Source organism: Cynocephalus volans, chromosome 2 (genome assembly GCF_027409185.1).
Source record: "Cynocephalus volans isolate mCynVol1 chromosome 2, mCynVol1.pri, whole genome shotgun sequence".
In the NCBI taxonomy this organism is placed as follows: domain Eukaryota; kingdom Metazoa; phylum Chordata; class Mammalia; order Dermoptera; family Cynocephalidae; genus Cynocephalus; species Cynocephalus volans.
In genome coordinates, this window is record NC_084461.1 from 167983996 (window position 1) to 168006243 (window position 22248).

The window sequence follows — 22248 nt, forward strand, 5'->3', positions numbered from 1 at the left end:
CCCTCAGGGTTGTCCCTTCTCTGTGCCATCCCTGGTCACTGTTTGGGACCAGCAGGCTGAGCATTTAAGTCAGAGGCCAGCCACTTAGTTTCTTTCTGCGTCTGGGTTCAGACAGCTGCCACCAGGGGGCGCCCTGAGTCCCTGTTGAGGAGCCGACAGAGGACACTGCCCTTAGGGATTCGGTCATCCAGGCTGTTCCTGCCGACAGTGGCCTTCATTGCCCTCCCCAGGTCAGCTCTACCTTACCTGCCTCCCTTATTGCAGGTTACAAAGCCCTATCTCTCCTGCAGCCCTTCCCACGCAGGTGGCCAAATTGACTGCCAATTTTGGGTATCCCATCTGGAGACACCCACATCTGTCTGTGGCCATTCAATGTCCAGGGTATTCGGGGAGGCTTTCTGAGCAGTGGTCAGGATACTGCAGGCGCTGGGACCCTCAGGGCTCACTTGGACCTCTCTTTCTCAGCTCTGCACTTGATGCATGTAGGGCAGGGGGCCACCCACGGTCCACTCAGTCCACTGGGTGAGATTTGCACATTTCCTTTTGGACACTCAAGGCCCCACAGCCCCGATGCTGTATTATGCTTTAGTTTCCCACTGGCCAGGGAGGCACCACCCCTCATTCTCCCACTGTGTCCAGCCCAGCGCACCCGCTCCCAGCCTCAGCAGCCACGACTTCCCATTTCCTGAGCTGAGGAGAGTGTGTGCCACAGGAGACAGAGCTGGCTAACCTGGCCAGGGAGACCTGGAAGGAGAGAGAGTGTGCGGGGCGTCCATGATGTCCTCGGAGCCTGACTTGCGGCTTATCACACGCCCATCGATGCCGAAAGGACTCTGCAATGAGAACTTTCAGGAAAGACGATCTCCAGGCATCAAAAGATCCCAGATCAAAGGCAGAACCCAAAAGAGCATCCAGATTCTCCAGCAGTTGGAAAGTGTTTCCAGAATATTAAATTGCCTCAGCCTTCCAGGGGTTAAGTTTTACTGAACTTCAAGGTGTCAGACTTAAGCCACTGTGCTGTGTGTGTCCCGTATGGTCTGTGCTTCTTCCACAGGGGTAGATATGAGGTGCCACAAGACCACAGAACAGACGTGGCACTCCTGCCTGGAGCAGAAACATCACTGAAGGATTTGGAAAATTGAACATGACTTAAAGACTTAAAACACAGTTATATAATGGAATAGAATGCAAATTTCATCATTTGTAAAAATTAAAATGTAAGATGTCATAAATATAGGACAGTGAGACAGACTTTGAAAAGTTTGAAGATGCTGCCTTTTCTAATTTGCTGTATGACATTGGGCAAGTTTCTTTACCTCTCTGAGCCTCAGTTTTCTCATCTGTATAACATGGGGGTGATTTGGACTTGATGATTTCCAAAGCTTCAGGGTTTATCCAGCTGTGCTGTTCTTTTTATTCACACCAATCCATTTTTTTTCTTATGTGCCAGCCAGCATCCTCCAGAGAAATGGAACCTACATATATATTTATGTTATATTTATTTCAAGGAATTGGCTCATGTGATTTTGCAAGTCTGAAATCTGTAGGGCAGCCTTATAGACTGGAAAGTGAGGCAGGAGTTAGTGCTGCAGTCTTGAGGCAGAATTTCTTCTCTAGAAACCTCAATTTTTGCTTTTAAGGTCTTTAAAATGATTACATGAGGCCCACTCACAGTATCAGAGGTAGTTTCTTTTACTTAAAGTCAACTTATCGTAGATGATAATCACATCTACAAAATACCTTCACAGTGACACATCGGTGAGCATCGGTACTATGCTCGTAGTCTAGTAAGATGACACATAAAACTAACCACACACCTTGTAATGCACACTTCCAAGCAGGGCCAGCTTCATGGGGGGCTGACATGTGTAGTACTCAGAAGGACTCCATACTTGGTCTAATGCTCTTGACATTCTTAATGACTTTCGAACAAGGAGCCCTACATTTCTGTTTTTTCTTGGGCCCAGAAGATTATGCAGCTGGTCCTGCTGAGGAGGTGGCCCTAGCTCTCATGGCTGTGGCCTTGGCCTCCTTGCTAAGTCCCCACAGTTTGCCAGTCTTCATGCCATGTCACCTCCCCATGCTGCACCATGGTCTCCCTTCATATTATTCAATGTCCTGTGCACATTAGTCTTGTTTCCCTGAACTAGAATATATATTTATTTTTATTGGGGTAAAAAATGCAGAACATAAAATTTACCATTTTTGGCACTTTTAAATGTGCAGCTCTTTGGCATTAGGTGCATTCACGTTGTTGTGCAGCCATCACCACTATCCACCTCCAGAATTTTTCATCTTCCCAACGGAAACTCTGTTCATGTTAAACACTAATGTCCCTTTCCCCTACCCCAGCCCATGGGAACCACCGTTCTACTTTCTGCCTCTATGAATCTGACTACTCAAGGACCTCCTATGAGTGGAGTCTTTCTGATGGGACTAACCTCCTCCACTTGTTTCTAACACTTCCCTTTAAAAAGCCTCTTGAGCCTCTGAGACAGTTTACAGCTGAACTGTCTCCCAGGTTGCACTTCTTGATAATAAAGTTTCCAAACCTTGCACCAACACCTTGAACTCTCAAGTCATTTACTCCTGGTGAAACAATGGCTGTACCCAAGTGCCAGCTACAGCTTTACAGGCCATCTAGGAGAGGACATGTCCTCCCTGGGCCACCTGGGCTTTCCCCCGATTCCAATGGCTACAGCAGTTGACCACAGAAGAGCATCAGGGCTAACCTAGCCCCGCTTCTGCAGGACCAACTGGTGTCATCTGGGGTGCTCACTGCTCTTGGCAAGCAGGCCCTGCAGCAGAGATTCCGGGGCTTTCTCAGAGCAGCCACCAGGACCTTTTGTCCTGGGGATTCTCCCTGTTTCTCAGCTGCAGCATTGGCTGCCAGTTTCTTTTCATCGATGAAGGAGGAAGACTTGCGGAGGGACTGAGGTATCCTAAGGTTGGGCAAGTCTGTAACCAGTGTGCACACTGGGGGTCCTCTGTCTGCTCCATCTGTTAGATCTGTGGCCATAGGCATGAGATAAGATTTTCAGGGACCTCTACTGTCCAGGCTGTCTGTCCAGAACATTCCATCTGAGTACTCTGCTGGAAGTCCTCTGTCTGTGCCATCTGTGAGAAAAAGGTACCACTGGGGCAGGACAGGACTCTTGTGAAACTATAACCAATCTTTTGTTTAGTGAAGCACTTCAGTTACGGTGTATGAAAGAGCAGTCCGTGTGTCTGTTGTCTGTCCTACCTTGCCCACTTTTCCTGCTGTTCGTGCTGCTGTTTGGGAGGAATTCAGACCCCTTCCACATAATAACTTTGAAAACTCTTGGATGGCCTTTGGCCCACTTCAAAACTCTCCGAACCCATTGTGGGTTTTGTTTGGGCAACTTAACTGTCCTTGGGAATTGCACTTGGGAGTCACACTTCTTGGGAAGATTTTGCTGTCTCAGTGCTTTTGTGATAAAGAATTCGGGAACTGGGCAGTCAGTACTACGGTGGAAATCTGTTAGAGCAAGGGTTTTTGTTGTTTTGTTTTAATTGCAATGCTGCCTGGACAATCCATGTGTTAGATTCTGAAACTGTGTGTTGTTGGGTAAGAGCTCAATGCCCATCCTGGATGCATCCTACAGATCTCAGTTTCTCTTGGCAAGCTGGAGAAATAGAAACTGTGATCTGGAAGGTTATAATTGGCTAAGTCTCTGAATAAAATTTGTCTATCTGTGTGCACAGTTTAGCAAAACCAAAACTATCTCCAAGCTTAAAAGTCCTCCACGTAAAGAAGAAAAATGTTAAAAGCCTCTTCTTTTACAGAAAATTGTTTGGCAAAGAAAGATGAACTGGAATTAGAAACACTGTTTATAGGACATTCTGAGCCTCTATGTTCTTTCATATTTCTATTTTTCTCTCTGCTGACTTTTCTGCAAGCATTGAGACAAAAGCTCACTGTTTATGGCATTTCAGTCAAGATAAGGAAGAAGAGAAACTGGTTTAGCGAAGATAAGAAAGAAGAGGAACTTGAAAATATGAAGGCACTTGGAGATTCTGTTTTAAAAAATTTAACCCTAAACTCATTTGAAACTGAAATTGAAGGGGGAAAAAAAAGGGGTAAAAACCAGACTGCTTTACCTAAGGTCTGGTCCACAGCCTTTATAAGATTACCTGTCAGGGAAATAACAGTTAGACGTGTAACCAGGCCCCATTGTGTCTGAAGTACGATTCAGACTCAACTGTCTTTTAGTAACTGGTGAGTTTATATTACTATTCATGACTAGGATAGAAGCTATAAGATCTTTATTTGCATGTATGTATCTATGTATAGGTGTGTTTACACATATGTGCCTGCATTATGCTGTATGTTGTGTCCACATAATAAACTCTGACATAATCAACCAGAAATGCCTTTTTAGTTCACATGACTTAAAAGTGCTTTAATAAATAAGCTGGATTTAAATTGAGTGATTGATAAATTAAAAATAGAAATGGTTCAGAATTGTCAACATACATTTTCGCCTAGGTTTACTGGCCAGACAGAATTATATTTGTCTCTACTAAGAAATTTTAAAGTCAAAATTCTAAACCCAGCCTACACAAGAATGATCTTTGGTGGTATAATTCTTTGATAAATGAAACTAATTTAATGTTGTTGTTTTAATGAAAGTGAAAGAAAATGAGCTGAGATGCTGGGTACCGTTCAAGCTTTCTTAAAGAAAGGAATCTGCTGGGCTGTGCTCAGAGTGGCACAGGGCCCAGGGCTGCCCTGAAAATGGGGCACAGCACCAGGTGTGGGGGTGGTAGAGCTTATATAGTGCGCCAAGGGCTGGCTGATACCATCAAGGAGGGTATTATGCTAATGTGGACCGGGGTGGAGAACTGCATCCTTGCGGAAGCAAAAAGGGTTTCTGTTTAAGTCAGGAGGCTTCTCATAAAGGGAAGGGGAAGCAGGGAGGAGGTGGGCGGTGCCATTTTGTACTTGGGCTTGTCTACAGTGGTGCTGGTTATGTTGCAGATCGATTAGAAAGCAACTGCATCTTTTGAGTTATTGACAAAGTACCCACATGTTTAACTTTAAAGTTCTTAGATGAAAAAAAAAAAAAAATAAAGTTCTTAGATGAACACTTGATATTCACAGGTTATAAAATGGTTAGCATGGGATTAGCTTAAGAGGATGACTGGCTTTGTCTAATATAGTTTTTATAAGTAATCTAGGTGTAATTGTTAAAAATAAACTGGGAAAGTTAAATGATAGATATTCATTGAATATCAAAATCATTTCCTAATAAAATACAATACTAAGACATTGATTACTAAAATATGAGTTTAAGCTTATATGCCTTTGACTTATTTCAACGAAACAAAAGATATTTAGGTTTGTTAATGGATATGATCTGTTCCACATTAAAACCCTGTTTTTAAACATTATGAAGTCTGTAATCATGGAATTTTTGGGTACATAATAGAAATTACTTGCTTTCTAGGTTTCCATGAATTTAAGGTTATTAAGAGCTAAAAGTCAGAGCTTATTAAAAGTTATTTCGAAGGACAAATTTGGGAAGTATGAGAAGAGAAATGAGAAGAAAATCCTGGATATGAAGATGTAGTTTTGGTTAAGAAGGTTAAAAAGAAAAGAGAATAATTTTGTGTGAGAAAGAATCTTGTGTAGTAAATTTTTGTCCCTAAAATGGCTGGTTCTTTAGGAAAGAGTAAATGCAGGACAAAACAGAAAGTCTTTAAAGCATGTCGTGAAGATGTCTGAATAAGTCATGACAATGGTTTGTGAAGGATGAATTTATGAAAGAATTTTGTGTGATTAAGTTGGCTCTAATTAAAAAGGGAATTATTTATAAGTCTTTCTAAAGTTTGAACTTTGCTATTAAAAAGACAATGATATGGAACTGAATTCTTCCTATGTTAGAACAATAAGGTTTTCTTTCTTTTTCTTTTTTCGGCATGTGGCTGGTATAGGGATCCGAACTCATGACCTTGGTGTTACCAGCACCACACTCTCCCAAGTGAGCTCACCGGCCAGTCCAACAAGGTTTTCTTGAAATATTGATCTGCTCTTAGAAAAATTGCAAGAGAAAGTTTTGATTTTTAATTCTAAAATCTTTTTCTTTAACAGCCAACCTTCTAAACTATAGTTTCTGTTTTTGTCACATTTTTCTGAGATTCATTTAATCTCCCTGTTTATGGGGTGGAAATTCTGTCTTCTTCATTTAGAATAAAAATTTTATTTCTTTAGGTAAAATCTTCCTCTGGAAGCTTCTTAGTCTCCTACTTCAGAAGTTCAACTTTTGCTGTATCTCGCTGTGTGTTATTTGCAGGTTATAATTGCTTGCAGCTCCCACTTTTCATAGCCTTGAAAGGGTTTAAATAACTCTGCTGTTATTATCTGACCCTGAAATGTTGTCTTTATTAGTTTTTGATTTTTTTGATTACTTGAGAAAACACTGAGATTTGAAGGGGTTAAGGTTTTTACATCTGTGTAACTTTCTGAGTTGCTTTTGAAGTCTCCGATTATTACTTTGGTTTAATAAATGACTACTGTTTCACAGTGACCTGTGATCCTGTTTTGACAGATTAAATCTTTGAGATCTTCCAGTTGGGCTCCTGAAAACTCAGAGAATATATCTTATCATCATTAAATGATTAAGCTTATTTGATTCATTATATGGGAAGGATTGTCATATGATAATTATTAGATCCTCTTTCAGTTATATTTATGGATATGTCGTTGATATAAACATATAGTTATATAAAATTCTTAAAATTTGATATGTTAGCCATATTTTGGTTATTATATAAATCTTTAAGAGATATTTATGTAAATATACTATTGATATAAATATTTTATAGATCATATAAAATTTATAAAAGTCTTGTGGTCCTGATGTGACCCCATCAGTCAGATTCTGATTGTTAAAGTGCTGTATGCAACAGAAATAATCAAATGTCCTGGTCAACTGTTGATTATAACAAGTTTTCATCAGATTTTAACCGCTATTCTAAGTCTCTGTCATCTGCAGTTTTGATTTTTCTCTAAAGACGTCTTCAATCATATTCATGGAAAGAGACTGTAACAAATACTCTTAAATACAAGCTACAAATAGCTTTCAGATAAATGGGCAAAATAAAAGTTTTTCAGAACTCTAATATGACATCTCATGGGTTTATAGAATAGCTAATCATGATCAAGCAAAGCAAAAATTAATTACATAAGGTTAAATAACTGATAAAGATAATGCTTTTTATGACTCTTACTTAAAACGTTGGTTCTTAAATATTTTGTTTTCCAGATTTAAGGAAAAATTCTCTCTTATGCTATCTATAACTTATAGCAAGCTGGTAAATATACTTTTCTGGACAAAGATAGAGGCATGGGGCTGGTCCATGTGCCACCGCCCTCCAAGGCAGCCCTTGTACACAGCCGTGGCTGAAGGCCTGCCACGCTGGGTCTGTGGCACCGGGGGACAGTGGCAGCAGCTGCCTTGGATGGAGGGGGACAGACTCCAGCAAGGACGTCATGACTCACAGGGGAGCGGGGAGGTGCGAGGCCCTGCTCCATAGCCCTCCCTGGGGATCTGGGGTGGGCAACGGGACAACAGGGCTCACGTCCTCCTCGGACATGATGAGGCCCAAGAACTCTCCTTGGATGCTCCAAACGAGAGAGACGGTAACGTGGGGGATGGCCTCCTTGTCCAGGGTGAGCCATGGGGGCAGTTCTGCATCTAAGTGCTGTGTGGGCTCAGAGTGTCAGAGTGGGAGGGGACCTCAGGGATTGTCGCCTGTGACCTCACTTTTAAAAGACTAAGAAACCAAAAGTCTGAGGCACTTGATCGAGGTCACACAGAGGAAGCGGCACAGCCAGGCTCGGGGCCCTGCCTCACTCCCCAGAGGCCCGACCACAACACTGTGTTGAGCGTTTGTGTAATTGTGTGTGTGCACGTGTGTGTGGTCGACTTTTTTGTCTTTTAGGGGAGGAGACTGCAATTGTTATTTCCCATGCATCATCACAGCCTCTCGAAGTCAAAGAAATGGGAAACTTTGAGAAGAATGCAGCCCGTTGCCCAAGAGTCACTGAGTTTTCATGGATGTTCTATCCAAGTTAGAAACCATTACGCTGAGATGAGCTGGAGGCAACAGCTTGAGCTCTGCACAGACACAGAGGTCCTGGTGTGTGGGAGTGCATGTGTGTGTGAGCATGACAGCGTGTGTGTCTGTGCATGTGCGTGTGTATGTGCATATGTGTGAGCATGTGTGTGCATGTGTGTGAGCATGGGAGTGTGTGTGTGAGTGTGCATATATATGTGCATGTGTGTGAGCATGTGTGTGCATGTGTAAATGTGTGTAGTGGATTGAGCTATGTCCCCCCCAAGACTACTCGAGTTTGAGTTGTCTCCCAAGTTTTATGTATTAGAAACTTAGCCCCCACTGTGACTGTTAAGAGGGTGAGAAATCCTATGATGGTAATTAAAAGGTAGAGCCTTGAAGAGGTGATTGGATTGTAGGACCGTGCAGTAGTGAATGGATTAAAAATGGTGGTCAGGGGTGTGGTTCTGAGGGCTTTAAAAGAAGAGGAGAATCTGTCTCTCTCTCTTTGCTCTGTTTGCATCCACCATCGTGCAATGTGAGACCCCTGGGTCACTGTCACCATCACCAGATGGACTTTGGACTTCCCAGCCTCAGAAAATATAAGCAATAAATTTTGTTTTCTTTATAAATCACCCAGTTCAGTGTACTTTGTGATAAGCAACAAAAACTGACTAATACAGTGTGTGTGAGTGTGAATATTTGTATGTGAGTGTGTGAGTGTGCGTGAGTGTGTATGTGCATGTTGGGGTGGGGGAGGCAGCCCAAGATCAGGCTCTGGTAGAACCGGGACTTGGCTGTGCTGAATCTCAGCCTGAGTCGTCCGGATCACAGGAGGAGCAGAAGGAGGGTGGGCTGGGGGTCGGGAGACCATCCATGTGGCCGTCCATGTGCTACACTCTGGTGTCCTGGTAGGGGCATGGGGCCAAAGCCAATCCTCTGACAAAAAGAAGTAAGCCCTTATCTCCGGGTCAAAGTCTCCAGCTCACCCATGAGTAAGCACTGCCCTGAGACGGGGCAGGAAAATAGATTCGAGGACTAGGCAGAACTGCAGCCCCTTTCTGGCTGGAAGTGGCCTCTGCTGCCCACCCTTCCTCGTCAGCAACATTCCTTCACCCCTTAACCCGCCCAGTGCCCTGCTGCCACCATTCTCACGGAGGCCAGCAAAGACCCAGGCATTGATCCCTGGTTCTCTGCAGCACTGGACTCTGTGGGCCTCCCTCCTAGACCCCCAGCACCCACTGCCTGGAGACCCTCCTCGTCCTCATTCCTCTCGAACCATCCCCTCCCCATCCTCTCGTCCACCAAATGCTCCCGCCCTCCAAGGCCTCCGCTGTCCTCCCCCCAAATCACTCTCTCTGGGTCATCTCCTCTGCTCCTCGGATCAGTCACCTAGGGGTCTGGTGACATCTGTTATGGGCTGAGTTGTGTCCACACAAATTCCTGTGTTGAAGTCCTAGCCCCCAGGACCTCAGAATGCATCTGTATTTGGAGGCAGGGTCTTTAAAGAGCTGATTAAGGTAAAATGAGGCCATAAGGGTGGGCCTTGATTCAAAATTATTGGGATCCTTATAAGAAGAGATTAGGACACAGACACGCACAGAGAGATGACCACATGAGGACACGGGAGAAAACACTGTCTACACGCCAAGGAGAGAGGCCTCAGGAGAGACCAGCCCCTCCACACCTTGTCTCCAGCTTCCAGTCTCCGGATGGTGAGAGAGTAAATGTCTGCTGCAGAAGCCGCCCCATCTGTGTACTTGTTACAGCAGCCCGAGTGGACTGACACACCCCAGTCTGTACCTCCAGCCCTGGCTCTGTCCAAGTCTCTGCCCATAAAGCCAACCGCCCTGACATCCCTGCTTGGGACCCCTCCAAATGCTGCCCACACCTGCTGAGCCTCCTAGGGTCCCCACCTCTGCTGTGGCCCCACTGTCTCTGACGCCTCCCCCTCCTCCCTTGCCCCTATGCTCAGCGGCCAAGTCCTATTGTTCCTCATCTAAGCCTTTGGGTGCCTCCCAGACTGTGCCCTCTGTACCTGCCTCTTCCAAATCTCCTGCCCACGTTGCTGACCTTGGCCATCTCTGCCAGGCCTCTTTGGACCTGATGGCTGAGGTGGACTGTTTCTCTAGTGCCTGGCCAGGCCATCTTCGCTGGATACTGTCTTCAGCTTCAAACCCAAGATCCAAACCTACGAACTTCCATTAGCCAAGTCAGCGAATGTGCTTAACCTCAGAGCAGGGACCAAGGGGGCTGCCCTGAGACCTCCCACTGTGCATCATCTCTGCAACGTCCCATCTGTTAAACACCCTTTAACTGCGAAGGGCTGGTGTGCTTGCTTCAGAGGCGGCAGGGATAGAGAAGTTGAGGATCTTTTATCTCCTCTGTAGCTAGTCCAGGGCAGGAGGACCCTGGGGGGCAGAGAGGATGGTGGTCGTTGCTAAGGGGAGGGACACGGGCTGTCGAAGAGAAGAAAGGGCCACCTGGGCTGCCCAGCATAGGCTGAGAAGGATTCCTGGGCTGCACCTCAGTGGCGTACCTGCCGCATCCTGGTGCGTGGTGGAATGGAGTGGGCACCCAGGAGCAGCAGAGAAGGGCCAAGGACAGCGGCAGGAGAACTGAAGGAAAACCTCTCTTCTGTCTTTACAGTGGGAACTCACCATGTTGTAGCGTGGCCCCAGGGGCTCACCTCCATGATAGCTCTCAATCAGCATGCCTGGCACTGGGCAGAGCATAGAATGCTTTTAAAACACTGCTTGGCATGAACAAGTGGCCTACATGGGCCCCTCAACACTTGTCTGGGGACTGGGGTTGGCTGAGGCAGGCCCAAGTTGGCGCCAAAGACTTCAGAGTCTTCAACAGCTGCAGGAGGAATTGTGTGGACCAGTGGGCATCCAGCATCCCTTCCTTGTTCTGGTGTCCTCCTCCCTGCCCCTGCCGTCCTGGGGCCCTCTGGCCCAGTCACGCCCTGTCATGGCCAATCAATTCTAGGGAACGCCCTTGTCCTGAACTTGTCCTGCACCTTGGGCCAAGGCATCAGGCAGCTCATTTGCTAAATGGCCCATGCAGGCTCAGCACTGGTACCCCAGGGATCAATGCGGTGTCTCCTGGAGCTGTGAAATCACTTTCTCAGCCACCAACTGGGAATTCTGGGGAAAGATTTCCGCCACACTCATGCTTCTGAGTAGGGGGACTTCCAAATTTAAGGCCTTGGCTCTGTGCTTAATGGATTAGAAATTCTAGTGGGAAGGATTTTAGATGAGGTACTAGATAATCATAGTTTCCATTTATCCCCTCCTGGGTGCCACAGGGGCATGTTTTCATACAGAATGAGACACTTTGAATGTGTCATCTGATTTAATCCTTATATTCAATAATTTAAGGTAGACATTATTAACACATTTTAGATGAGGAAACTAAGGCTCAGCAAGGTTAAATGACTGGCTCAAGGTCACAGTTTAGAAGTGGCAGAGCCAGCATTCAAGGCCAGGTCCATTTGATTCCAAAGCCCATGATCTTCACCTTAACTGTGTTGGGTCAGCACTGTTCACATCACTGCAAACACCATCTGTGCAGAGGGTCTACCCATATTGAATGACAAGGTGACTATGGAAGGACCCAAACTCCAAGGAACTTGGAACTATAGATTTGAGTCCTATAGCTTAGTGATTACCAGTGATACATCCAGGCCTTCCAGGCACTTCAGGCCTACTGCATGCCTCCCATCTATCCATCCATCCATCCATCCATCCATCCAACTATCCAACCATCCATCTAACCATCTGTCTAACCATCTAACCATCCATCCATCCATACATCCATCCTTCCATCCATCCATGTAACTGTCCATCCATCCATCCATGTAACTATCCATCCATCTATATAACCATCCATTAACCATCCATCCATCCACCCATCCAACCATCTAACCATCTATCCAACACTGATTTTCATTCATTCAAAACAATACTGCTATCAATTATAAGTCATCCTTTCTGCCCCCCATCATCCAGATCCAAATACCTTGCATGCAACCTTGGGCACCCAACAAGACTAAAAGTCACTCCATCCACCTTGCTGTGAAGGAACCATTATCAAGGCAGTTCTGGGCATATCCTCTGGCTCAGTGCAGTTGAGAGTGAATGTCCTCTGGGGCCAGTAAGCTCATACTCCTCTCCTGAGCAAGTCTCTATCCAACCCCCTTTCTTGCCCATACCTCTGCCACCCCTGCAAGTCCTCTCGGTCTCTGGTTCTCTCTGCCCTGCTCAGAAGGGTCCTGGCCACAGTATCCCTAGGGTGAAGGAAGGGGTGGCAAGGTCAGACCAGTGAGGGTCCTGAAGACCCATGAGCACTTGCTAAGGCCCTCCACTTATTTTCTGAGGCTGAGCAGTGGTGAGGAAGGGACTAGTACCTCTTTCAGGATTGAGGGTAAGGATGTCTCCTGCAAGTGGAACCGGGGCATGTACAGCAAGGTGACAGTGAGGATGACCCCCCAGCAGCCCAGGTGCACCTGCATGGCCTGGAACACCTCTGCATTGCTGGACTCGGAGCACTCCAGGATGACCCTGTTGGCCGTCAGCAGGGTCAGTGCTATCAACTGGCAGTGGGAGAGGAGTCACACATCAGAGGCCTGTGGCCATCGCCATCACTTCCCCGTGTCCTCTGGAGGGAGGCCAGGGACAGCCTATTCCTGGAAGACCACCATTATCTGGCCATAGGGGACTTCCCAGCCAGGTCTCCTGTGGCACTGGGAGGGGGGGTCTCAGTCTCGGGGGAGAGAAAAAGGGGAGTGGGGAAAGCAAGGCCATGTCCAGGGGGGCAGCAGCCCCCAGCAGAGGAGGGCCCGCCATTGCATGGGCCTCACAGTCAGGATGCAGCGAGCTTTCTCTGCCTGGCGGAGCACTGAGAGAGATGGGGCTGCAAAGACCCCCCCCACTCCTGGGTGAAGGTGCTCGGGAGGGCAGGGGGAGGGAGACTGTGTGTGTGCACATGTGGGGTCGGGCCGGCCCAGCTGTCCCGACACATGGTCCAGAGCCAGGGCCCTACAGCCTGTCTCTGTCTGTTGCTCCTGCTGGGCAACATGTCAGGGAAGCTGGGTCTTTCTGCTCTTTTAGGGACCCACTCCCCTGAGGAATTGATTCCCCTACTCAGCCTCACCCAAGCAGGAGCCTTTGCGTTTCTGCAAAGACTAGGAGGCTCCATTGGAAACTGATGATTAATGCAGCGTCCTCCCCCTCAGCCCCATTTCCAGAGGAAACCTCTTTCATTGTTGCTTAAGTAACTTCTCCACATGCCGCTACCTGCTAATTTGGATGGAAATTGCTTTTGACATGTGTAGTTGGTGGCTGGTGCTCAGGGTGAGAGAACAGATAAAGCTGAACTAATTCCGATTAACAGTGAACAGAGACCAGAGAGGAGGATCTGGCAGGAATGGGTCACGGTGACCATCTGTGGGAGTGAGGGCATCAGAATGATTTCTGTCGAAACTAAATTTTGTGTAAGATCCAGAGCAGTGAGTGAGAGCTGGCCTGTGAAACACTCCAGCAGGATCCAGGAACCAATAAAGGGTGGGCACTGTATTTACTAGCTGTGTGACCTTGGGCATGTTCCTCAACCTCTCTGTTTCTGTCTGTGAAATTGGGATAATAGTAATAATATCTCAGAGGTGTGGTGAGGATCTAATGGGAGGATATGCTGAGCACGCAGCTGCCTGCCTGCTGCACGGTAGACATGACAGATGTCAAGCCCCTGCCCCTTGCTGGCTGCCATTGGTATAATGTGTAAAATAAAACAGCTGCTTCTCCCACTGGTTTCCAGGCCTGCTCAGCTGAGCCTCCTAAGAGAAGTGGCCTGTAAATCTCGTGTGCATCTTGATATGTGACCTCTCAGAATTATTGTCATACTCTGCTGATCATTTTGTAAAAATCTGAGGCAACCAGCTTGACATAATTCCTGGTTAGTGGACTAGGACTGGGCCCAATTGGGGAGGGGGGCAGCTAGTTTGTCACCACTGGACTGTCTTGTGAACCCAGCCTCAAGAAGAAAATGACAATGTCCACAAAGGGCTCCAGGTGCCTGCAAATCAGGGTGCACAATCTCTCTATGCCTTGCTGCAAAGCCACTTAACAAGGGGCGGGGTCAAAAATGATGGAAACAATGGCCTGTCTTTCCCCTTCCTGGGCTTCACCCTTCAGCAGCCCCCATCTGGCCTGTTGGTTATTTGAGGCTTTTGCAGTGAAAACAGGGAGCAGGAGAAGGCCAAGCAGCAAGAGTGTGCATACGATGCTGATGAGAAAACAAAGTGAGTTTTAAGGGATAGTCACTGTGAATTAGGTGTCCCTTCATGGAGTTTAAAAGTACAAATAAAAAAAACAAAGTACATTCCTTAGAAATGGCTCTGTGGCTATTTTCTTTGGGTCTCTGAGCCTGGACCACATGGGACCCGGCTCCCAGGAGCCACACTCAGTGTCTGCTGCAGAAGGTGGAGCCATCGCTTGGGTGGCTAGTTGGGAGTGTACTTAGGTGATCCATGTGGTCCAACCCCTGGCAGTGCTGAAGCTTCTACAACAGCACAGAGTGTGGGCTCTGGAAAGGGCCTCATCTTATAAGCAAAATCCATCACAGACATTTATTAAGCACTAACTGTGTACATTCCTCTCTGTACCTCACATGTGTTGCTATCATAACCATTCCCATCTTTCAAGTGAGCAAACTGAGGCAGGCAAAGGTAAAGGGACTTGCTCCATGTCACACAGACTACGATGGTGGAGCTGGATTGAAAGCTTATGCCCCTGCATGCAGCCACGATGCTGTGGTGACCCCAGCATGGATGGGCCTGCGCAGGAGACAGAGAGCACAGCCTAAGCTGCGGGTGTGACCCTGGCACGGGGGCCCACTCCCTCCTAACATGGGGCAGCCAGTCTCTGTGCGGACACCCTGGGGGCCCAGCCTGGCCCCTGGAGAAGCACCTCCAAAGGCCGCCCCTGACGCAGGCACCCTCTGGCTGTCGCGTGGCTGGCCATGCGTGTAACATGCACGGACCCCTTTACTCTTCATGGGTTGAGGTTACGCTCCTCGCTTTAGGTGATGATTTTACAGAGATTTCCACAGAAGATAAACAACTTACCTAAGTCTGCATACCCAGTGACTAGCAGAGCCATGTTCCAAACCCGGGTCTGACTCCCAAAGCTGTGCTCTTAACCAGTTCCCCAAACTGGACTCTCATGAAGTTTAAGAAATGTTTTCAGTGCAGCTCAGGTGGGGATCCCAGGCCCACCTGTGCTGGGTTCTGCCTAAGGTAGTTCCGGCACTTGTCTTGGACCCTCTGCCCACTTGCTAACCTGGATGGACCCATCCCCACAGGGACGGCAATCCTGGCCCTGCCTGCCTCTTCCCAAGTGGTAGCATTGAGGCTCCCCAGAGGCGGAGGTGGGGGGGCACTTGCACCTGTTAGGGCATCGACACGCATGCGGTTCCCGTGCCACTGTGCCTGTCTTGGCAAAGGGGCTTAGAGAAGGAAATGCTATTGCTGGAGGCCACCTGTTGAGTCGTGTCAGAGGGAACATCTGGGTTGGGCTCGAAGCCCACTCAGAGCCAAGCCAACCCTTCCCGCGGAGCACCTGATCTCCCAGGAGCCAGATGAGGAGCTCCCTCCAACTCTCCACTCCCCCTGGAAGTCAGTGGAGTACAGGGAAGCAGGTGGACTCACCTGGGTGGCCGGGATGCTGTGCCTGATCCCCACGTTGTGTGTTCTGGATCCAGTAACACCAACTGCCGTCACCTCTGACACCGCTCCCAGGCTTGGCTCAGCAGGAGGGAGAGAGAGGGACATAAGAGACAAGTTAGGCTTCCTGGGACGGTAGGCCCACCTGGACTGAGGTGCAAGGGCCCTCAGAGCAGAAGAGTTTATTCATCTCCTACCTGGGTCCTCATCCCCAATCAATCTACAATTACCTAGCAATGTTACTTGGCTGGCCCTTCTCCTCTCTGGGCCTCAGTTGCCTCATCTCAGTGGCCTGTCAGATGTGCTGGGGGAACACAGTGCAGGTCTGAGAGGAGTCTTGCCTGCCCAGCTGTGGGGTCTCTGCAGCCCACAGCACCCCTTTCCTCCATCCTCCATCCGACATCTCTGCCAACCAAAGGCCAGGATGTTCCTGCTATGTCTCCTCTGTACCCAGCCCATCAAGGCCTGCAAAGTCTCTGTGGAACTGACCTGGTTCAAGTCGCACAAATAAATATCCCAGAAAGGTTTGAACAGGTGGGAGCGTCCCTGAGCTGCAAGGGAAGGAGGAGGAGGGGAGGCCCCATCACCTCCACTGCTCAGAAACCTTCCGAGGCTCCTGGGGCCTCCAGGGTGGAGCCCCTGCCCCTCAGCCTGGTGTCCCAGGCCCTAGAAGGAAGAAGGGGAAGCTTCTGTGTGCTTAGGTGGGCCAGACCCCTAAAGGAGAGCAGTGCCCCACAGGAGGCGTGTAGGGCAGGGATCAGAATGACATGTCTGGATCTCAATCGAGGGTGGAGAGTGAGGGGTTAAAAAACCCTAGTCCGGGGAAGGGACTGCCTCTTCAGCAAGTGGTGCTGGGATAACTGGATATCGATATGCAGGAGAATGAAACTAGATCCATACCTCTCACCGTATACTAAAATCAACTCAAAATGGATTAAGGATTTAAATATACACCCTGAGACAATAAAACTTCTTAAAGAAAACATAGGGGAAACACTTCAGGAAATAGGACTGGGCACAGACTTCATGAATACGACCCCAAAAGCACGGGCAACCAAAGGAAAAATAAACAAATGGGATTATATCAAACTAAAAAGCTTCTGCACAGCAAAAGAAACAATTAAAAGAGTTAAAAGACAACCAACAGAGTGGGAGAAAATATTTGCAAAATATACATCTGACAAAGGATTAATATCCAGAATATATAAGGAACTCAAACAACTTTACAAGAAGAAAACAAGCAACCCAATTAAAAAATGGGCAAAAGAGCTAAGTAGGCATTTCTCTAAGGAAGATATCCAAATGGTCAACAGACATATGAAAAAATGCTCAACATCACTCAGCATCTGGGAAATGCAAATCAAAACCACATTGAGATACCATCTAACCCCAGTTAGGATGGCTAAAATCCAAAAGACTATGAACGATAAATGCTGGCGAGGCTGCGGAGAAAAAGGAACTCTCATACATTGTTGGTGGGACTGCAAAATGGTGCAGCCTCTATGGAAAATGGTATGGAGGTTCCTTAAACAATTGCAAATAGATCTACCATACGACCCAGCCATCCCACTGTTGGGAATATACCCAGAGGAATGGAAATCATCAAGTCGAAGGTATACCTGTTCCCCAATGTTCATCGCAGCACTCTTTACAATAGCCAAGAGTTGGAAGCAGCCCAAATGCCCATCATCAGATGAGTGGATACGGAAAATGTGGTACATCTACACAATGGAATACTACTCAGCTATAAAAACGAATGAAATACCGCCATTTGCAACAACATGGATGGACCTCGAGAGAATTATATTAAGTGAAACAAGTCAGGCACAGAAAGAGAAATACCACATGTTCTCACTTATTGGTGGGAGCTAAAAATTAATATATAAATTCACACACACACATACACACATACACACACAAACCGGGGGGGGGGAAGAAGATATAACAACCACAATTATTTGAAGTTGATACAACAAACAAACAGAAAGGACATGGTTGGGGGGGGGGAGGGAGATGGGAGGGAGGTTTTGGTGATGGGGAGCATTAATCAGCTACAATGTATATCGACAAAATAAAATTTAAAAAAAAAAAAAAAAAAAGATGAACATTTTACACACACACAAAAAAAAAAAAAAAAAAAAAAAAACCCTAGTCCTCAGGAGCCTTCTCTGAGACATCCCAGTCCTAGCTTAATGAAGAGGAGAGGAGGCCTGAGCTGCACTGGCATGACAGGAAGAGGAGGAAAGGAGCTCCAGTCTTTTCTCACCTTCCCCCACCCACCTCTTGCCTTCCTGTCTTCTCAGGTCTCATTATCCACATTGACTGGGTTAGTTGGTGACATTGCCCCTTCTGAAAATACCAGAATGTTGGAGGAGGATCCCAGAGACTGGGCCCTAGGGAGCTCCTCTGGCACACAGAAAGGTGCGCACATGAAGATGTTAGTCATAGTGCTGTTTACAACATTGAAAATGAGAATGACCCAAATACTAACAAAGGGGATCGTCCATCAAATCATCACATAGCTTTCCATCTCCAGGAAGTGCATGAGCCTGCTGTGGGTTGATTGAATTGTGTCTCCCAAAGTCCATATATTAGAAGCTCAATCCCCACTGTGACAGTTAAGAGAGTGGGAAATCCTGTTATGGTCACTGAAAGGTGGAGCCTTGAAGGGGTGATTAGCTTGTAGGACCATGCTGTAGTGAATGGATTAACAATGGTGGTCATAGGCATGGTTCTGAGGGCTTTAAAAGGGGAGCATGTGAGAGGCGAGTCTCTTTCTGCTCCACAACTTTCTGCCATGTGAGACCCCTGCATTGCCATAAAGCCACCACCAAAGAAGACCCTCACCAGATGTGTTCCTTGGACTTTGGATTTCCCAGCCTCTGAAACTGTTTTCTTACAAATCACCCAGTTTCAGATATTTTGATATAAGCAACAGAAACAGACTAATACAGAGACTGAAGAGTGATATGGAAATATGCTTAGAACCTTGTTAAAGTAGATGAAGCAAGGTCCCTGGGGAGAGAGACCCACCAGGAAGGAAGGAAGACTTTGGCCTCAATAGGGTGAAGATGAGAAGGGGACAGGTCCCCTTTTCAGAGTCCTGGAGCCACACCTGACAGAGCCAAGAAAATGAAGAGAGATAATGTTTATTGAGCACATACTATGTGAGGCATCTTGAACTCATCCACTCCTCTAAATACCCCTGTTTTACAGACCCATTTTCTAGATGGGGACTCTGCAGCCCCGAAGGGTCAAGGAACCTGAACATCAGCTAAGACAAATGTGAAGCAGAAGAGCACCTCTCTGTCTGCTCTGGGGCTGGGGTCTTCTCTGTGCTGCTGCCTGCCCTTAGCAATGGCCCTTCTGTGTGGAATATACTATAAAGCAAATGTACTTCACAGGGCCTGGTTTTCCGAAGCCTTGCAGTTTCAAATATTGACCTTGTGGAGGACTGGAAATTTTCCTCAGGCTACAAAGCCTCTGTTGTAAGATAAAGATTTGTGGCACAGCAAGGTTGCTGGCTCAAGGATGGACTAGTTACTGATTGAAATTTAAAGATACTGGAAAATTTCCGGATGGAGAAAGAATGTTTGCTAAGCTCAAGCTTGTGTTGACAGGACCACTTAATTGCCTTACTGGAATGTCATCTGGCTTGTTTCACTGAAAGTTACCAGCCTATACTGTTAAACTATAACCCCACCTTTGTTCTCTTCCTGTAACTTCCTGGTTTGGAAAATAAATGCTGGAAGAGAACCCCAATTCGGCGTTAATTTCCCAAGGAAGGGATGCCTCTCGCTTGAGGGTTCCAGGAGATTAACCACTTCAGGGTCTCTCACTGCTCAGAAGAGATAGGCTTTGAGTAATTCTTTGCATCTCTGTCACCCACGGGGTGTGGGGTGATAAATCCATGGGGGGCAAAGCAACACTTCCGTCCAGCCCCATCTAGTGCATGACACGCGAAGGGCTGCGAGCCTCCCCACCACGTGACTTTGGGTAACCCCTTTGCCTCAGACCTCTGTCTCCTCATCTGTAATGGGGTTCCAATTCTCCCCCACAGGGTTGGTGTGATGGTGAAGTGAGAGAGCATGTCCAGCGCATGCGTGACTCAGCTGTGTGGCTCCCGTCCTCTACCAACAGTCCCCCAGCATCCTCAGAGCTGTGGGCCCAGGAGGCCCTCAAGACGTAAAGGATGGGACATCGCAATTCCCTCTGGAGAGGCAGATGGGCCTCGTGCAGGCAGCCACTTGTGAAGGACATGTCCCCAGGGGAGGACAGACACAGAGCTTACACAGGACACCAACATGCTAATGCCCACAATTACTAAGAACACGTCTCTTTCTGCTGTCATTGATCATGGGCTCTGTCCCACTGTCTGCTCACAGACAGGTGCACACCCTACATGCTTCCTCTCTCCTGGGCTTTGGCTCATGCATTCCCTCTGCCTGGAACCCCTCCTCTCCCCTCTTCCTTTTGGTAATACCCAGTCATCTTTTGGGACTGTTAGATAGAATGTATAGGAGGCCACTGGTTTGGACTGAGCTCCTGCACTAGGCCCTGCAGACCAGACCAGAATGGAGTCACTGGTGTCGAAGTTCCACGTCACCAAGCCAAAACCAAGTTGTTTATCTGACCCTCTGAGAAATCAGGAGAGAGAGAGTCTCAGGACAGTGTTGGCAGTATAATAAGGAAGTCCCCTCTGCTGACACTGATCCTACCGTGTTATGCTTGTCGGTGGGTCCCAAGGGAGCTCCGCATCCAGCCTCGGCAGGCAAGGGAGGTGGGAGAGGGACAGAATCAGAACAGGCTCCCTGAAGGAGGGACCCCTGGGTTGAGTGCTGTCAAAAGACAAAATTGAGTTACAGATGTAACTGGCTGTTATTTGCAATTCATGAATCTGGGCAGCCCCCGTTCTATGAAATAGAATGGGAAGTCCCAGTGGGCAGCACGAGAACAAGGAAACAGAATAGGGAAAAAAAAAAACCCCAAAACTGGTTGGTTAACATGTTGAGTGATCCAGGTTACTTTTTTGTAAGGCTGAAAGCAAAGTGCTCAGGGCCCCATAGGCTTCCACGGGTGTGATTTCCAGCTGTGAAGTGATTGCTCCCCCAATGTCCAAAACGCCTCTGTCACCTGGTGCCAATGGTTGAAATCCCACAGTTAGAGATTCACTTCTTTGGCTGCATTACTCCTGTTTTGGTGGAAATCCCCTGATATTAACCCTGAGCAATGACCCAGATGTGGACAGAGGCACAAGGGAAGCTGTGGTAGGTACATCGGGACCATGTGGCTCAGTCACTGTGCTCACCTGCTTCTCTGGGTGCTTATTTTGCATATCTTTGTGTTTGTATCCTTGGAGTTATTTGTTGCAAGTTTTCAGCATGACTTAGTCCATGGTTGTCCCACCCCTGTTCAGGATTGTTATTTAATGCTCAGCCCCTCTCTGGCCTGTTCTTTTCTATTCCATGGGGGATGGGGAGACAGGTACCCCAAGGGGGAAAAAGGGGACCCAGAGAAGGGGTGCACCTGGGAAGTGTCCTCGAAAGCTCCTGCCAGATTCTGAGTGTCCAGCCCAGGCTGGGGCAAGGGTTGGCAAGCAGCCATGGCCCACTCAGGAATGGCAGAGGGGCTCTTACTTGGACAGGGCCAGGCCATGCTTGTCCAGCTGTGGGTGCAGGTCAGCCAGGAGGATGCCGGCCTTCACAGCAACCTGCTTCTTCTCCTTGTCCACCTGCAGGAGACCAGCACAGGTTGGAAGAAGTCAGGCTGTAGCCCGGCCCTGGTCCCTGCAGCCAGCTCTCCTGGAGAGTGTGTGTGTCTAATCCCAGCCTATGGTCAGCTCGAGCCACCTCCCACCGTAGGCAGCCAGAGGGGGTATAGAGCCCAAGAATACTGGAGCTTGGGGAATATTCTGGATAACCCCTTCTTCTCACAGGTGAAGGAAATGAGGCACAGGGAGAAGAGATTTGCCCAAATTCTCTCGGTAGAGCTAGGACTAGAATTCTGCCGCACCGGTGCATTATCCTCCCACCCCTACCTGGGAAGGTGAGAGTCCTCTGTGTAGGGCTTTGACTTTGCTAGAGGGAGTCCAAATTCTCCACTTATTCTCACCCTGGGAAGACCTAAGCACTGGAAGGGGAAGGGGGGAGACATGACATCTATTTGGTGCCTGCCATGTGGACAAAGGGGTCATGTCATGAGATCCCCATGGCAGCCATGGGAGGGAGGAACATTCTTTCCATTTTGCAGGGAGGAGACTGAGATCTGGGACTTGAGGTCACCTGCCCAAGGTCACACAAATATCGATGGTGGAACTGAGTTGGGAATCCACATCTATCTGGCTCCAAAACACGAGCTCATTTCATTGACCCAGAGCACAGAGCTTGGTAAAATGAATTGCTGGAGCCCAATCCTCACTAATTAGCAATCAGAGTTAATTACTG

The 22248-nt window shown here is 47.7% G+C and overlaps 1 protein-coding gene across 1 annotated transcript in view; it reads right to left on the minus strand.

Annotated features, from left to right (window-relative positions):
- Nucleotides 1-725: 725 nt before the first annotated feature.
- LOC134370685 (L-gulonolactone oxidase-like) overlaps nt 726-22248 on the minus strand; it is a 28446-nt gene continuing 6923 nt past the window's right edge. The window contains 5 exon segments of the mRNA XM_063087705.1: nt 726-833; nt 7606-7728; nt 12494-12679; nt 15791-15881; nt 21442-21536. Of these exon segments, the coding sequence (XP_062943775.1) occupies nt 726-833; nt 7606-7728; nt 12494-12679; nt 15791-15881; nt 21442-21536 (603 nt within the window).